General features: G+C 51.3%; 1 protein-coding gene across 19 annotated transcripts in view; it reads right to left on the reverse strand.

Annotated features, from left to right (window-relative positions):
• Window positions 1-1,836: 1,836 nt before the first annotated feature.
• LOC129030526 (lysine-specific demethylase PHF2-like) overlaps window positions 1,837-15,910 on the reverse strand; it is a 41,773-nt gene continuing 27,699 nt past the window's right edge. The window contains exons 4-12 of one of the 19 annotated variants that reach the window (XR_010123014.1): window positions 11,048-11,493; window positions 10,719-10,860; window positions 9,593-9,702; window positions 7,141-7,327; window positions 4,258-4,345; window positions 3,873-3,975; window positions 3,684-3,790; window positions 3,434-3,517; window positions 1,837-2,763 (exon numbers count right to left, since the gene is read on the reverse strand). Coding sequence is in view for 1 of the 19 variants with exons in the window: in XM_063648467.1 (XP_063504537.1) it covers window positions 2,761-2,763; window positions 3,828-3,975; window positions 4,258-4,345; window positions 5,585-5,834 (489 nt within the window). In the remaining 18 variants the exon portion in view is untranslated. Of the gene's footprint in view, window positions 2,764-3,433; window positions 3,518-3,683; window positions 3,976-4,257; window positions 4,346-5,584; window positions 6,546-6,971; window positions 7,328-8,222; window positions 8,356-9,592; window positions 12,605-15,910 lie in introns of those variants that run through there. The other 18 variants (XR_010123010.1, XR_008500682.2, XR_008500688.2 and 15 more) reach the window with 18 other exon arrangements.

Raw genomic sequence — 15,910 nt, forward strand, 5'->3', positions numbered from 1 at the left:
CATGCTCCTTAGTATTTACATAAAGAACGTGACAGCACGTCCACACAAAAACCTGCACAAGAATGTTTATAGCAGCTTAATTAATAATTGCCAAACTTGGGAGTAACCAAGGTATCCTTAATTAGGCAAATGGATAAAGTGTAATATATCCAAATAATGAAATATTATTCAGCATTAAAAAGTAATGACCTATCAAGCCATACAAAGAAATAAAGGAATCTCAATTACATGTTTTTAACTGAGTGAAGCCAATCAGAAAATGCTACATACTGTGTGACTCCAGCTACATGACATTCTGGGAAAGGCAGAAGTATGGAGACAGTTAAAAAAAATCAGTGGTTGCCAGGAGTTATGGGGGATGGAGGGATGAGCAGGTGGAGCACAGAGGAATTCTAGGGCAGTGACACTCTTCTGTATGATACTATAATTACGGATATTATGTTCAGATTTTTTAATAAATAAAACTAAAATTTAAAATAGAGTAAGAGGGAATCAGGTTGATTTGTCTCAACTGAAATTCATGATCACAAAGCTCACGTCTTCATATTTCCCAGAAAAAAATAATATTCCCCGCTCCATTCACTCTCATCCTTTCCCAGAGTAACAGTTCATGTCTATTTTCTCTCCTTCCCATTTTCACTCTTTGCTGATGACTTTGTTTTCTATTTCACTTGTTAAAAAAAGTGGTAATTTGACAAGAACTTCAAAATCTCCAGTTGCTACATCTGCTCACCTTCTACATTGTTACCTCTCCTTTCCATATGGGTGAACTTTCTTTGCTTCTAAATAATGTCCACCCCTCTTACTATGACTAAGGCCTGCCTCTTGTTGTATTAGTCAGGATTCTCTAGAGGGACAGGACTAATAGGATAAAGGTATATATAAAAGGAGTTATTAAAGAGTATTGACTCACACAATCACAAGGTGAAGTCCCACGACAGGCCATCTGCAAGCTGAAGAGAAAGGAAGCCAGTCCAAGTCTCAAAATCTCAAAAGTAGGGAAGCCAACAGCGCAGCCTTTAGTCTGTGGCCCAAGGTCCGAGAGCCCCTCGCAAACCACTGGTGTAGGTCCAAGAGTCCAAAAGCTGAAAGAACTTGGAGTTTGATGTTTGAGGGCAGGAAACATCCAGCATGGGAGAAAGATGGAGGCCAGAAGACTTAGCCAGTCTAGCCCTTCCATGTTCCTCTGCCTGCTTTTATCCTAGCTGTGCTGGCAACTGATTAGAGGGTGCCCACCCAGACTGAGGGTGGGTCTACAACTCCCAGTTCACTGACTCAACTGTTAACCTCCTTTGGTGACATGCTCACAGACACATCCTGGAACAATACTTTGCATCCTTCAATCTAATCAAAGTGACAGTATTAACCATCACACCTGTTATCTACTCATGCCTATCATTCCAGAAATACTCTTCCTTTTCTGCATCTGAAATTTCTTTCCTCTACCAAGTTCTTCACGTCAAAAAACAAGAAAATAAAGTTATTTAATGTGAAGAAATTTTTTTCTTCAGACACCATATTCTTAGTTTTCCTCCAGCCTCCCTAGATAATTCTTCTTGTCCTCCTTATCGTCCTTGCCTCCACCCAAAATTTGAAGTTTCCCAAATTTCTCTAGTATTTGAATGTTTACCCTTTGCTGCACACCAGTATTTCTTAAATCCAGTTTCATGATTTAGTTATGCTTGTAACTGCCACGCAATTCTTCATATTCAATTTGGATAGTTACTCAATGTTTGTGTTGAATCATTCTCATCATCCTGGCTTAAATAACAGAGCTTGAGGCTTGAAATTTTTACCTTTAAAAAAGTTATACTTATTTCACATAATACACAGAAATAAATTTCCTGAATATTAAAGACATTTTATTATAAAGAACATATTCTGTATAACAATGTCATAATTATATTCTTCTCTATCTCAGAACTGTTAAAGTTTCAAAGTTCGCGTATGTCTTTAATACTTACAATGAATCCCATAATACAAGTTTAGCTCTTTCTTGTTCTTTTGGAATTGTTTCTTGAGATTTATCTGGATATGTAATTATCCAACTAAAAACCAGGTTTCCTACCAGTCTATCGTCCTATCTAGTTTAGGATTTTTCCAAGAATTTTTCACTTTTAACCACGTTATTAATGGTTGCATTAAGGTAGGCCTTGATGGTTTCTGCACTTCCAGATTCCTCCTTGATTTTCTCTCATACTACATGAGACATCTGTGTGGGCACGGCAAGAAGGGTTCTCATTGTAACAGAAGCTTGTATCTGAACGACGTCCAGTAACATAACCAGTCTCTCTATTCTTAATCCTCTCTGGATGCACACAGCACAGCCAACAGTTTCCTTTCTGTGGCAGTAGGCATACAAATATAAGCTATTTTTAAAACTATTTTATAATTTTCTTTAGAACAATTTTTTAGATCTACCGATACAATAAAAATAAATTATCAGCTAATAATTAATAAATATTTCAAAAAGTATATAAGTATGTTTAGCACTCCCCTTTTCCCCTGGAAGTTGCTCGGGTTTAGACAATAAATTCTATAGCCACACTACTATTTAGTCACCATTTTAAAGATCAGACTTGCCGGCACTTCCTCGTCTCCTTGAAGGTGCTTGGAAAATAACATCATTGTAGTTCCCATGGAAGCAGGTATAGAGGCCATATGTTGAGCATTATGGAGTAAGAGCCACTGAATATGGGTGTCTGGGAGAAGACATGGGGCAGAGCCTGCCACCGGCCTGGATCCCTCAGCTGCACACTGTTACTGAAGAGAGAAATAAAGTGCTTTTATTAAGACATTATATTTTGGTGTCTTGTTGCTACAGGAGCTTAGTCTGTCTCCAAAGTAATATATTCCCTAAATAATAAAGATTAAACCTTATTTGTATGGCTCCACATTTAGGGAGCAATGGGAGAATCTTACTGAAACCTGGCCAGCCATGACTAAGGACCATTTTTCCTTCTCAAACTTGGGCCAGAATGCAAAGGGTTCTGGATGAAAGAGCTCTTGGCTGCTATGAGAACCAAAAAAAAGCAATTTCTGGTGAAGGGCGCACTGAGAAAGGAAATCACACATAAATGCAAACCCTCCTGCAAGCTCCCTCACGCTGCTGGGCAGAGTCTGGAGACCTGAACAGGGTGGTGGCTGCAGGAAGCCACCTGCTCTCATCTCTGAGGGTGTGGCCAGGCAGGACCTGGGAAAAAAGGGGCGGCCCAGGGATGCCACAGTGCCTCCACAGAGGGCCAGGACTGAGCCACAAGCCTGCGTCATGGTCCAGCTTCCATGGCCCTGAGGGATCCTAAGTGGACCCAGAGCCCACTCACACCCATTCCTCAGCTGGTGACAGAGCCAGGGCCCCACATTCCCAATGGAGGTGAGACTGAAGAGTGGAGCAGGTGTGACTGATACCTGCACCGAGGCCACGCACACTCACCCCTCTCAACCCGCAGCCCAGTGTTCATTCTAAAACAAGAGACAGTCCAATCGGAAGGAGAGGCCCAACCTGTTCAATCCAGCCCTGCATTACACAGATGGGGAAACTGAGGGCCAGGAGGCTGAGTCTCAAAAGGACTTGCTCAGGCCACAGGAAGGCAGCACTCACACCCAGTCAGCCCTGAGCCAGGTCTGGCTTTCCCATAGCCAACAGCCCCTGGCTTGGAAGCCCACCCTGGAGTGACCAGTACCTTTGAACGCCTCCAGCAGGTGCTTCCCCATGTACCAGAAGTAGGTTTTGAGGTTGGGAAACTGAGTCAGGCTGCCCAGTTTCAACCTTCTTTCCACTTCATATGCTCTGAAAGCCACCAAAGAGCCATTCTCAGTGCACTAACCATCAAGCAGGCGACAATGGGGGTGGATCCAGGCCCCAGACATACCAGCTCAGGCTTCCCCACTGGGCCCTGCATAGCTGAGGTGGACCAGGAGACAATCGCCCTGGGAAGCTGCAGGGCTTGGGGCCCACGAGAGCTCTGTTGGTGCCTGAGAAGAGAAGGGAGCAGGATTTTAAGCAACCCAAACCCACCAAGGGCGACTATGACTGTCCAGCAGCCAGGTCCCTAGAGGGGTCAGCCTGCACGACCCCAGAGCCCATCTCCTCCTTCCCTCCACATCACGAAGAGGCCCACAGAGACTGACGGTCATGTCCAGGTCACCCACAGGCAGGCTGAGCCAGTGCTCGGCCCAAGGTGTCCAGCACAGACCCAGCTAGAGGAAGGACACTGCCCCAAGGAGCCTGAGGGCAGACAGCAAGGCAGGCACTACCTCCTCTGCATCTGCATGCTCAGGCTGTGGAGGAAATGTCCCGCGAGGGCCAGGCAGTCCACAGGGGTGAGTGTGACGCAGCTCCAGCCTGAAAGACAGGAGTGGCTGGCACCCGACCTAGCTCCCATGAACGAGCTTCTCATGGCTCCAGATCAGGGAGTGGCAGAGACCAGCACAGGCCTTCCCCGGCCCAACCCAGGCTCCAGCTCCTGCCTGCCTGTGCCTTGGTGCCCTGTTCACCTCTGCAGCTTCACCAGCAGCCTGGGGCTTCCCTGGGAGAAGCTCTCTGGCCCTGGGCCCACCCCGGGCTCCATGGAATGGGGTTGGGTGAGAGGCTGTGTCTGAGGCGGCACAGACTACTCAGTCCAGCCCTGCACCAGACAGGGAAACCAAGGCCCAGGACTAAGGAGACTCGCTCAGGCCACATGAGTGCAGTACTCAGAGAGAGGAAGCCCCAGCCTGTGTCCAGCTACCCGGCCTCCCAACCACACTCAGGACAAGGAGACAAGGCCAGGGCAGCTGCATCGCCCCCAGAGCTGGGACTGGACCCTGGGTTATCCTCGGAGACAGAGCCTGGCCCAGACCCTGGGAAACCCACAGCTCTTTCCTAAATAGCTGTTGACTGTGAGGAAGCCGACGGACCAAGGAGAGACCCAGAGATTACAGAAGATTCTGAGACTTACAAATAATTAAAATGTGAGGGCCTCAATTTGATACTTATTTAAAATGAAGGAAAAAAGACCCTATAAAACAATGTGAAAATCTAAACACCAATAGGCTATTTGATGATACTAGGGAATTGCTGTTAATTGTTCATTTTTTGAGGTGTGAGAACGGTACTGTAGCTGTGTTACTTTAGAAGGAAAGGAAGCCCTTCAGAAATAGTGGAATATTTAATGCAACAGCTGGATGTCTGGGATTGGTTCTAACATCATCTAGGGGCAAATAGCGGCTCACGACGGACTTTCTCCTTCAGCACAGACTCAAAATGTCCCCTAATATTGCCTTAATTAGCAGCTAGCGCCCTCACTGGCTCTGATGCCGTGGCTGCTGTCCCCACACAAGCCTCTCTGAGCTGGGTCTCCAGCCGTGGGCTCAGTCACAGTGAGCCCAGCCAGGCTGTGAAACGGGCTGACTGGCTGTGCAGCTCCAAGGTGGCCTCGGTGGTGAAGAGTGCCCATGCTGACCAGACAGCACAAGCCGCATTGCTGGCCCCTCTGCAGGGACTGGGCTGGGGTGGCGTTAAGCTCCGGACAAGGGGGCACGCATGCCAGGGATGCAGACAGACCCTATGGTGGGGGGACAGCCTGAGGGAGAGAGACGTAACCTTGGTGAGGGCCCGCAAGCCCTAGGACACGGTCCCCAAAGCTGCCTGCACTCCCCTGAGAGGATGAAGATGGTCTGGCCCTGCTTGACGATGCACTTGTAGCATTTGTGGACCTGGTCGGCAAAGAACATCTCGCTGTGGTTAAAGGCAGACCATCAGCACTCATACAGGAGATGTCGACTGAAGCCAGCCTGATGAGATAGAACGTCTTCTCTCCCTGACAAGAGAGCCTGTTGGCAGAGCCACCCATGCCAGGACGTGGGGTGGGGGTGCAAGTGATAGGCCCTAATGTGAAAAGTGCCCTAACCAGGTCCACGACTCCTGCCTACATCACTAAGGGCACAGGTGCTTTGCAATTCAGAAGTGTGCGTGTTAGGAAGGTTCTGGGTATCTGGGCCTCCAGCATAGTCCAAACCCCATAATCCCACATTACATAGTTTTGAGGCACTACAAATGGCATGGGTGCCCAGGTTGCAAATAAAGCTGTAACTGGCTGTCAGAAGCATTCCAGGTAGCTCCACTCTTGAGAGCCACTTGGATCTCAGGCTGTGTCAAATGATGCCACTGTGTTCCAGGCGGTCTTATGCCAGAGGGGTTCTGCACTGGGAGCAGCGAGACTCCTGTCCTACTGCAGCAAAGCCAAGGCAGGTTCCAAGAATGCCTCAGTGACTTCCTCAAGGCCTCCCAGAGGTGGGATCAGCACACACACCCACCCTCAGCTCCAGTTCCAGTGGGTCTGGAGAACCCAGTTAGCAGCTAGGGGAGCCCCCAGCTTAGAGTTTCCTTTGTTTCTGTTGCTATTTACATCTTATTTTTCTTCTGGCTTCCCTCTCTCAGCCTCGATGATAAGCCTCCTAGCCTTCCCTGTCCACTCAGATGCCCCCATCCTGCTGCCTGCTGGCTCCTGTGCGGGGCACTGGCTATGGCTGGCCCCTCTTCCAGGATGTCTTCACAACAACCCCTTTCCTCCTCTAAGTACGGTCACCCAGTAGCCTCACCCAATTGTTAACGAGCCTGAATCCCATTAGAAAAACGAGAAACTTGTGTGGTTCTCTGATCCCACACGCACCCCCGCCCCTCCACCCACACACGCACCCCCGCCCCTCCACCCACACACGCACCCCCGCCCCTCCACCCACACACGCACCCCCGCCCCTCCACCCACACACGCACCCCCGCCCCTCCACCCACACACGCACCCCCGCCCCTCCACCCACACACGCACCCCCGCCCCTCCACCCACACACGCACCCCCGCCCCTCCACCCACACACGCACCCCCGCCCCTCCACCCACACACGCACCCCCGCCCCTCCACCCACACACGCACCCCCGCCCCTCCACCCACACATGCACCCCCGCCCCTCCACCCACACATGCACCCCTACCCCTCCACTCAGCGATGTCTCCATGGCCTCCTGTCGCAGAGATGGATGGTCCAGGGCCCGCTGGGGAGTGGCATCTTGTCCACAGTCAGGGCTCCCGGGGACTGCAGACCATCTTGCAGATGGGTCACGGCCACGGCAAAGCCAAGGTGCCCCAAGGGGCGTGGCTCACCTTGAGCACGTGGTACCAGGCAGAGGCACCCCCAGAGTCGATGTAGAAGTCTGTGTAGCTGTCCTTCATGCAGATCAGGCAGTACTTGCTGACTTTGGGCTTGGCCAACAATGCATCATCTGGCCAGGAATTGCCCACCTAGGTCAGTTTCTTCACGATGTCAGGTGGCTCCACAAAGCTGGACATCCTGGGGTTGGGAGAGGAAGGTGGTGAGGGAACCTGGGGCTCCCTTTTTGATGTCCCCTGGAGCGGGAAACATGCTCTGTGAGGCACGCCCCACACTGTCTCACCACCTGTGGGCCACGGGTCACAGCTCCCATTTCACAGAGCAGCACACAGGATCACAGAGAGCGGAACGAGCCCAGGCGCTGGCTGTGACCCTGGCAGGAGACTGGGTGTGATGCTGGCATCCACCCCCAGAAGACAATGAGAAGGCCCCAAAACCATCCACCCCGAGAGGGAAACTCCTTTCCTGGGAACTGGAAAGTGAGTCTTTCTGGATTGGCCACGTGCACGTAGCTGTAATGTGCAGGGCTGGAGCACAGATATCATTTCTCACACTCAGCCCAGGTGCCTCTGGTGTCACCTAGATAACAGCCACTGCTCTTCAGAGCTGACAATAGGGTACCCGTGACACCTGGCCATGTCAGGTCACTGTCAAATCCAGCCAACTCATATCCAGGGAAGACAGGGAAATGCAAAGGCAGCCTTCGATTCAATGAAATGTCACTATCCTGCATAAAATGCACTATATTTCATGAAAAAGTCTAACTAGTCCAGGCACGGTGGCTCACGTGGTAATCTCAGCACTTTGGGAGGCCAACATGGGCAGATCACGAGGTCAGGTGTTCAAGACCAGCCTGGCCAAAATGGTGAAACCCTGTCTCTACTGAAAATACAAAAACTAGCTGGGCATGGTGGCGTGCCTGTAATCCCAGCTACTTGGGAGGCTGAGGCAGGAGAATCGCTGGAACCCAGGAGGTTGAGGTTGCTGTGAGCCGAGATCACCCCACTGTAATCTAGCCTAGGCAACAGGAGCAAGACATCATCTCAAAAAAAAAAAAAAAAAAAAAAAAAAACACCTGTGCAATAACATTTCAGCTGCCACCAAGAACCAGATCTGGGAGTTCTTGCTGCCTCCAGGAAGACAAGGTCTGTCATGTCTCTGCCATCCCATCTGAAAGTGCTGTTGTCTCTACTCAAAGGTCACACCAGCTGGACAAGACTGTCACAAATCACAAGCAGAGTTCCACAGCCCCAATCCCACCAGCCTCAGTCACAGACCTCACCTTTAAATCTTCAGCAGACTCCAAACCAGCAGCCTTCTCCAGCCGCCAGGAGTCCTCATTGCCCCCATCAATGCCCACTGCCAAGCTCTGAACCCTCAGCAGTCTGGGCGCATTGCTGCCCACAGGAGAGTGTTCCCTGCCACAAGGGCCCTCGCAACCCATCCCAGCTGGGTCCTCCAACCACCACACACCACAGGGGCCAGGCTGTCCCTACCTCCTCCCACCACACCCTCAAATGTCCTCCTTTCCCTTGCTTGGCCAGCTTAGGTGCAGGCCACACCTTTCTCTGAGTTGGTGGGGGGTGGTCCTCAAAGCCCCTACGGACACGCAAAGCCACCGTGACCAACAGTCCAGATGTGACATGTGTCTGAATGACCAGCAGTGTGCACATCACCCTAGACCTGCCACACAGCAGGCATCTCTCTGGTCTGGGGGTACATTGGTCACTGTGGCCCCCCTGAGCCAGCAGGCCCCAAGACCTACCCCAGACAGCCCATGAGGTCAGGCCTGACCTTACCCACTTGGCCAACATCTTAGGGGACAGACAATGATGAAGCAGAGCCCACTCCATGGCCCTGACCCAAGCCCACATGAAGGCTCTGGTAGGTTAAGTGCCCAAAAAAAGTTGCCAACAACCCCCTAATGGTCTTGGACTGGGCCAGTGGACACAGGAGGCAAAGGGATGGCCCAGAAAGGCCCAATGGAAAACCACAGGCCAAAGTACCCTCTCTCCCTAGCTCCATCATCCCGACATCTCTGTGAGAACCCCCTACCCAGGCAGGGAAGTAAATTAAGTTGATGGAGACATGACTCAGTTATGTTGTTCGGTACCAAAGCAACAAATACTGCTCCCTCTGATACCATAACCCACTCCATTTCCCTTTTTGCCTTTGCTGTTAGGAAACTCAAACCAAACTGAATGCTCATTACCTTTTTAAAAAACTTTTTTAAAAATAAAGACAGGATCTTGCTTTGTTGCCCAGGCTGGTTGCAAACTCCCGGCCTCAAGCGATCCTCCTGCCTCAGCCTCCCAAAGTGCTAGGATTATTGGCAAGAGCCACCATGCAGGACCATATAACCTTTTCGTGGCTTTTAACACAGTTTTGTATTCTCTTGGTGTGGTTTTAGACAATTCTTTTGTTTCGTCCTACCTGCCCCTTTACCTGTGTTATGTGCTTTCAGGAAGTAGGCATGATGGAAATGATGCAGACTGAAGCCATCCTTAGCCATGCATGCCTTACGATGAGTGTTCTGGATCTTTCTCAGGGGCCAGCTGGACAGCAGAGGAGATGTGATGGAGACGGGGTGAGGGGTGGATCCAGGGCTGGCACCGACCACCACCAAGTCGGCAGCCATTGGAGAACAAGGTCAGAGCCACAAAGTGTGGGACCAGCAGCTCTTCCACGAGGAAACCAGGCTGGTGTAGGTCAGCCCTGACAGAGGATGCCTCACTCGCACCCAGTGACCACAGGGCTGATGACAACTAGCGCCAGGAACTCAGGGAGACTGGGCCAACCAAGGCACGTCTGTGTGGGGCCCACCTTGCCTGGGACGCAGATCACAACAGCCGCCTATGCAGGATCTCATGGGTGTGTGCAGGTGTTGGTAACTGTGCCAGGGATGAGGGTGTTAAGAGTGTGAGTGTGCCAGTGAGTCAGCATCTCAGTGCATCAAGAATGTGTGCGTCATAAGCATGTCATGAGTCTATTGTGTTTATCAGTGCCTGTGTATCAGGAGTGTGTCCACAGGTGTGTCTGTCAATGTCCATGAGTGAGTGTATCACATGCCCATGTCATGTGAGCGAGTGTGTTAGTATGTTGTATCACAAGTGGGTTGGGGTTTCCATGAGTGTGAGTGTACCCTGTGTTGGTGAATGCTGTGTGTGTCATGTGTGTTCGTGTGTCTACTACTGTGTCGTGTCTATGAATTTGGCATGAGTGTGTCCATGGGTGAGTGTTGGTGGGTTGTGAATGTGTCGTGTCTTGGCGAGTGTGTCCTGGAGTCCTTGAGTGTGAGTGCACCATGTGTCTGAGTAGGTATGAGTGTGTCATGACTGCGTGTGACATATCTATGAGTGAGCATGTCATGTGTCCATGAGCAAATGTGAGAGTGTGTCTTGTGTCATGTGTTGGAGTGTCCATGAGTCAGTATGTTATGAGCATATCTACGACTTGGTGTTATGAGTGCTGACTGTGTTCATGAGTAAGTATGTATGTTGTGTGTCCTAAGTGGGTGTGTGATCGATTTGTCTGCGTCATGAGCGTGTGCATTCTGGAAAAAACCACACACCGTTACCAGTGGTTCTCTCTGATGAGTGAGATGGGGGTGGCCAAGGTCAGAAGAGGCTTTGCCTTTTCGCTCCTTATTTTTGTTCAAATGGTTCACGATGTGTCACCTTCATACATTAAAAGACAAACAGCTTTGGGCCAGCCTTTAAAAAAAAGGAAGAAAAAAGGAAAAAATTTAAGAGAGAGAGAAACAGGATAAATCAGTGTGTGCCATGTGCAGTGTTCCAGACTCTCAGAACTTCGACCTGTGCTTCTCAGGTGACTGCCAAGGACAGCACAGCACCCCTGCCCCAACCCCAGCCCCCATACCCCCATGGTGTCGGTGCTCACTGGGTGTCGAAGAACTCAAGGTTGGTAATATTGAGGACCCACTTGCAGTTGGTGATGTAGTAACAGTTCGCAAACTCCTTCAAGCTTCATCTTGCAGTCCTTCTGCTTGGTGACATCTGTCACATCCACACTCCGCTCCAGCCGTGGGGCGGTGGCAGGTGGAGCCTGAGCACCCTGGGAGGGTGGCACAGCCTCCCTGAGGCCGGGATGTGTAGAATGGACACACACCCTTTGCTGCCCTCACACATGGCAAGAGCTGCCAGGGGCTGGATGCTGAGGCTCTGGGTGCCAACATCCAGCTTCACTTCACCCACCTGCTTTTCTTGGCTCAATGAAGTGCCCCGACCACTCTTCCTCTGACCTGGTGATGCTGCGAGGTGGCCAGGTGACACGCCTCCGTGAGGGTGGCCAGATTAGCCAATGAAAACACAGGATGCCTGGCCTGCCTGAATTTCATATGAACAACAAATACATTTTAGTGTATATTCCAAGTAGTTCATGAGACCTACCTAAATTTTAAAAATTAAGCTATCAAAACCCCTGCATTTGTAGGGCACCAATTCATTACTCTGATAATTGGCAAACTGATAAATAAAGGGAAAATCCTTTTCTGTAGTTGACAAAGAAAAGTTCAGGATAACCAGATGAGCTGAGGAGAAAATTTCTTTATAAAGATTGATGACTCGCTCTCGCTCTCGCTCTCGCTCTCGCTCTCCCTCTCCCTCTCGCTCTCGCTGTCCCTCTCCCTCTCCCTCTCCCTCTCCCTTTTTTCGGTCTCCCTCTCCTTCTTTTTTCGGTCTCCCTCTGTTGCCGAAGCTGGACTGTACTGCCGGGATCTCGGCTCGCTGCAACCTCCCTGCCTCGGGCTCCTGTGACTCTCCTGCCTCGGCCTGCCGAGTGCCTGGGATTGCAGTCGCGCGCCGCCACGCCTGAATGGTTTTTGTATTTTTGGTGGAGACGGGGTTTCGCCGTGTTGACCGGGCTGGTCTTCAGCTCCTGGCCTCGAGTGATCTGCCTGCCTCGGCCTCCCGAGGTGCTGGGATTGCAGACGGAGTCTCGCTAACTCAATGCTCAATGGTGCTCAGGCTGGAGTGCAGTGGTGTGATCTCGGCTCTCTGCAACCTCCACCTACCAGCCTCCTGCCTTGGCCTCTTAAAGTGCTAAGATTACAGCCTCTGCCCCACCGCCACCCCGTCTAGGAAGTGAGGAGCGTCTCTGCCCGGCCGCCCATCATCTGGGATGTGAGGAGCGCCTCTGCCCGGCTGCCACCCCGTCTGGGAGCAAGTGAGGAGCGCCTCTGCCCGGCTGCCCCGTCTGGGAGATGAGGAGCACCTCTGCCCGGCCGCCCCGTCTGGGAGGAAGTGAGGAGCGCCTCTGCCCTGTTGCCCTATCTGGGAAGTGAGGAGCGCCTCTGCCTGGCCGCCACCCCGTCTGGGAAGTGAGGAGCGCCTCTGCCTGGCTGCCACCCCATATGGGAAGTGAGGAGCGCCTCTGCCCAGCCGCCCCTTCTGGGAGGTGAGGAGCGCCTCTGCCCAGCCGCCCCGTCTGGGAGGTGAGGAGTGCCTCTGCCCGGCCGCCCCGTCTGGGAGGTGAGGAGCGCCTCTGCCTGGCCGCCACCCCGTCTGGGAGGAAGTGAGGAGCACCTCTGCCCAGCTGCCCCATCTGGGAAGTGAGGAGCGCCTCTGCCCGGCTGCCACCCCCTATGGGAAGTGAGGAGCGCCTCTGCCCGGCCGCCCACTCTGGGAAGTGAGGAGCGCCTCTGCCCGGCCGCCCACTCTGGGAAGTGAGGAGCGCCTCTGCCTGGCCGCCACCCCGTCTGGGAGGAAGTGAGGAGCGCCTCTGCCTGGCTGCCCCATCTGGGAAGGGAGGAGCACCTCTGCCCGGCCGCCACACCGTCTGGGAAGTGAGGAGCGCCTCTGCCTGGCTGCCCCATCTGGGAAGGGAGGAGCACCTCTGCCCAGCCGCCACACCGTCTGGGAAGTGAGGAGCGCCTCTGCCTGGTCGCCCCGTCTAGGAGGTGAGGAGCGCCTCTGCCCGGCCGCCCAGTCTGGGAAGTGAGGAGCGCCTCTGCCCGGCCGCCCTGTCTGGGAGGTGAGGAGCGCCTCTGCCTGGCCGCCACCCCATCTGGGAGGAAGTGAGGAGCGCCTCTGCCCGGCCGCCCCCTCTGGGAAGTGAGGAGCGCCTCTGCTTGGCCGCCCCGTCGGGGAAGTGAGGAGCGCCTCTGCCCGGCCGCCCCGTCTGGGAGGTGAGGAGCGCCTCTGCCCGGCTGCCACCCGGTCTGGGAGGAACTGAGGAGCGCCTCTGCCCGGGCGGCCCTGTCTGGGAAGCGAGGAGCGCCTCTGCCCGGGCGGCCCCGTCGGCAAAGTGAGGAGCGCCTCTGCCCGGCCGCCCCGTCTGGGAGGAGAGGAGCGCCTCTGCCCGGGCGGCCCCGTCTGGGAAGTGAGGGGCGCCTCTGCCCAGCCGCCCTGTCTGGGAGGTGAGGAGCGCCTCTGCCCGGCTGCCCTGTCTGGGAGGTGTACCCAACAGCTCCGAAGAGACAGCGACCATCGGGAGCGGGCCATGAGGACGATGGCGGTTTTGTTGAAGAGAAGGGGAGGAAGTGTGGGGAAAGGAAGGAGAGATCAGATTGTTGCTGTGTCTGTGTAGAAAGAGGTGGGCATAGGAGACTCCATTTTGTTCTGACTAGGAGAAATTCTTCTGCCTTGGGATGCTGTTGATCTATGGCCTTTCCCCCAGCCCCTTGCTCTCTGAAACATGTGCTGTGTCAACTCAGGGTTAAATGGATTAAGGGCGGTGCAAGATGTGCTTTGTTAAACAGATGCTTGAAGGCAGCATGCTCTTTAAGAGTCATCACCACTCCCTAATCTCAAGTACTCAGGGGCACAAACACTGCGGAAGGCCGCAGGGTCCTCTGCCTAGGAAAACCAGAGACCTTTGTTCATGTGTTTATCTCCTGACCTTCTCTCCACTATTATCCTATGACCCTGCCATATCCCCCTCTCCGAGAAACACCCAAGAATGATCAATAAATACTTCAGAAATAAAAAATAAAAATAAAAAATAAAAAAAAATAAAAAAAAAAATAAAAATGTGAAGCCAATCTGTGCTTCTAAAATAAACCCAACTTGGTTACATCAAAAAAAATAAAAATAAAAAAATAAAAAAAAAAATAAAAATACCAAGGCATAGAAATCACCTGAGGTCAGGAGTTCGAGACCAACCTGGCCAACATGGCAAAATCCCATCTCTGCTAAAAATACAAAAATTAGCCGGGGGTGTTGGTGGACGCCTGTAGTCCCAGCTCCTCGGGAGGCTGAGACAGGAGAATCTCTTGAATCCAGGAGGTGGAAGTTGCAAAGAGCCAAGATTGCTCCACTGCACTCCAGTCTGGGCAACAAGAGTGAAACTCTGTCTCAAAAAAAATAAATAAATAAAAATAAACACATAAACTAAAAATAGAAATAAAAAATTCAGCTCTTCAGTTTCACTAGCCACATTGCAAGTGCTCAGTAAACATATGTAGCTAGTAGTTACTACAATTGACAGCACAGAAAACATTTCCATCACCACAGAAAGTTCTATCAGACAGCACTTGTCCAGAATAATGTTCAGTTGATGTTAATCATCATTAGTTTGAGGTGGAGAGATTTGGAGTGATTTTCTTCATATTGCATTTCTTGACTCCTTTATAATGAGTATTTATCAATAAATATATATATGTGTGTATGTAAAAAAAAAAAAAAAAAAAAAAAAAAAAAAAGATTGATGACTCATAGAGGGAGAAGGAAAGACAGAATTGCCAGTCGCCCTTTGCAATAGTTCTCCATGGTTGCGCTGACCACAAAGTGCAAGGTCATGGGATTAGTGTGGACAGATGAGGTGGGTGCCAGGGCCACTGCCATTGTCTGCATCACTGCAAGAGTGTGGCCAGGCATGACAGGCCTCCCCATGGGTGGAGGCACACCTACTCAGAGGGAGTCCTGCCAAAAACCTGAAGGCAAGTCAAGCAAGCCTCTAACCACGAGTTTAGAGCAAATCCCGGGACAGAGGGACCTGCTCAACGACACCATTGGGGATGCTGGCAACCAAATCCTGGGTGTGGGACCTTCTGCAGGGCCAACATGGCCTTCTCCCCAACAAACTAATGGGATGGAAGGAAATGGCAGAGTCAGAAGGAAAGATACTTCAGAGACATAAAAACCAAATGCAATGTGGAGGTCTCATTGGGATTCCACAGCCAAATGTAGAAAGGTATTTTTGAGACAACTGACAAGAATTAAACTGGGTCTTACACGCCACCGAGGAATTATTGTTAATACTATCAAGTGCGATGATGGAACTGTGATTATATATTTTTTAAATTGTCTGCTAGAGCTATGTAATGTAATTTTTATGGGTAAAATGATGTATGTCAAAAGATTTTTTTTTTTGTTTTTTGAGATGGACTCTTGTTCTGTCACCCAGGCTGGAGTGCAGTGGTGTGATCTTGGATCTTGGCTCACTGCAACCTCCACCTCCCAAGTTCAAGTGATTCTCCTGCCTCAACCTCCCGAGGAGTTGGGACTACAGGTGCCACCACTACACTTGGCTAATTTCTGTATTTTGAGAAGAGACAGTGTTTTACCATGTTGGCCAGGCTGGTTTCGAACTCCTGGCCTCAAGATATCCACCCACCTCAGCCTTCTAAAGTGCTGGAATTAAAGGCGTGAGGTACCATGCCTGGCCAGAATTTCTTTTTTAAAATACTACAAGAGAACAAACACAGGGAGGCAGAAAGTCAGCTGAAAGCTGGTGGTTTTTATTTCCAGTGCTGGGTGTATGACGGCTGGCTGTTCCTTTAATTTCGTGTGTGTTTAAAAAGTT

This window comes from Pongo pygmaeus, chromosome 12, assembly GCF_028885625.2.
Source record: "Pongo pygmaeus isolate AG05252 chromosome 12, NHGRI_mPonPyg2-v2.0_pri, whole genome shotgun sequence".
NCBI lineage: Eukaryota > Metazoa > Chordata > Mammalia > Primates > Hominidae > Pongo > Pongo pygmaeus.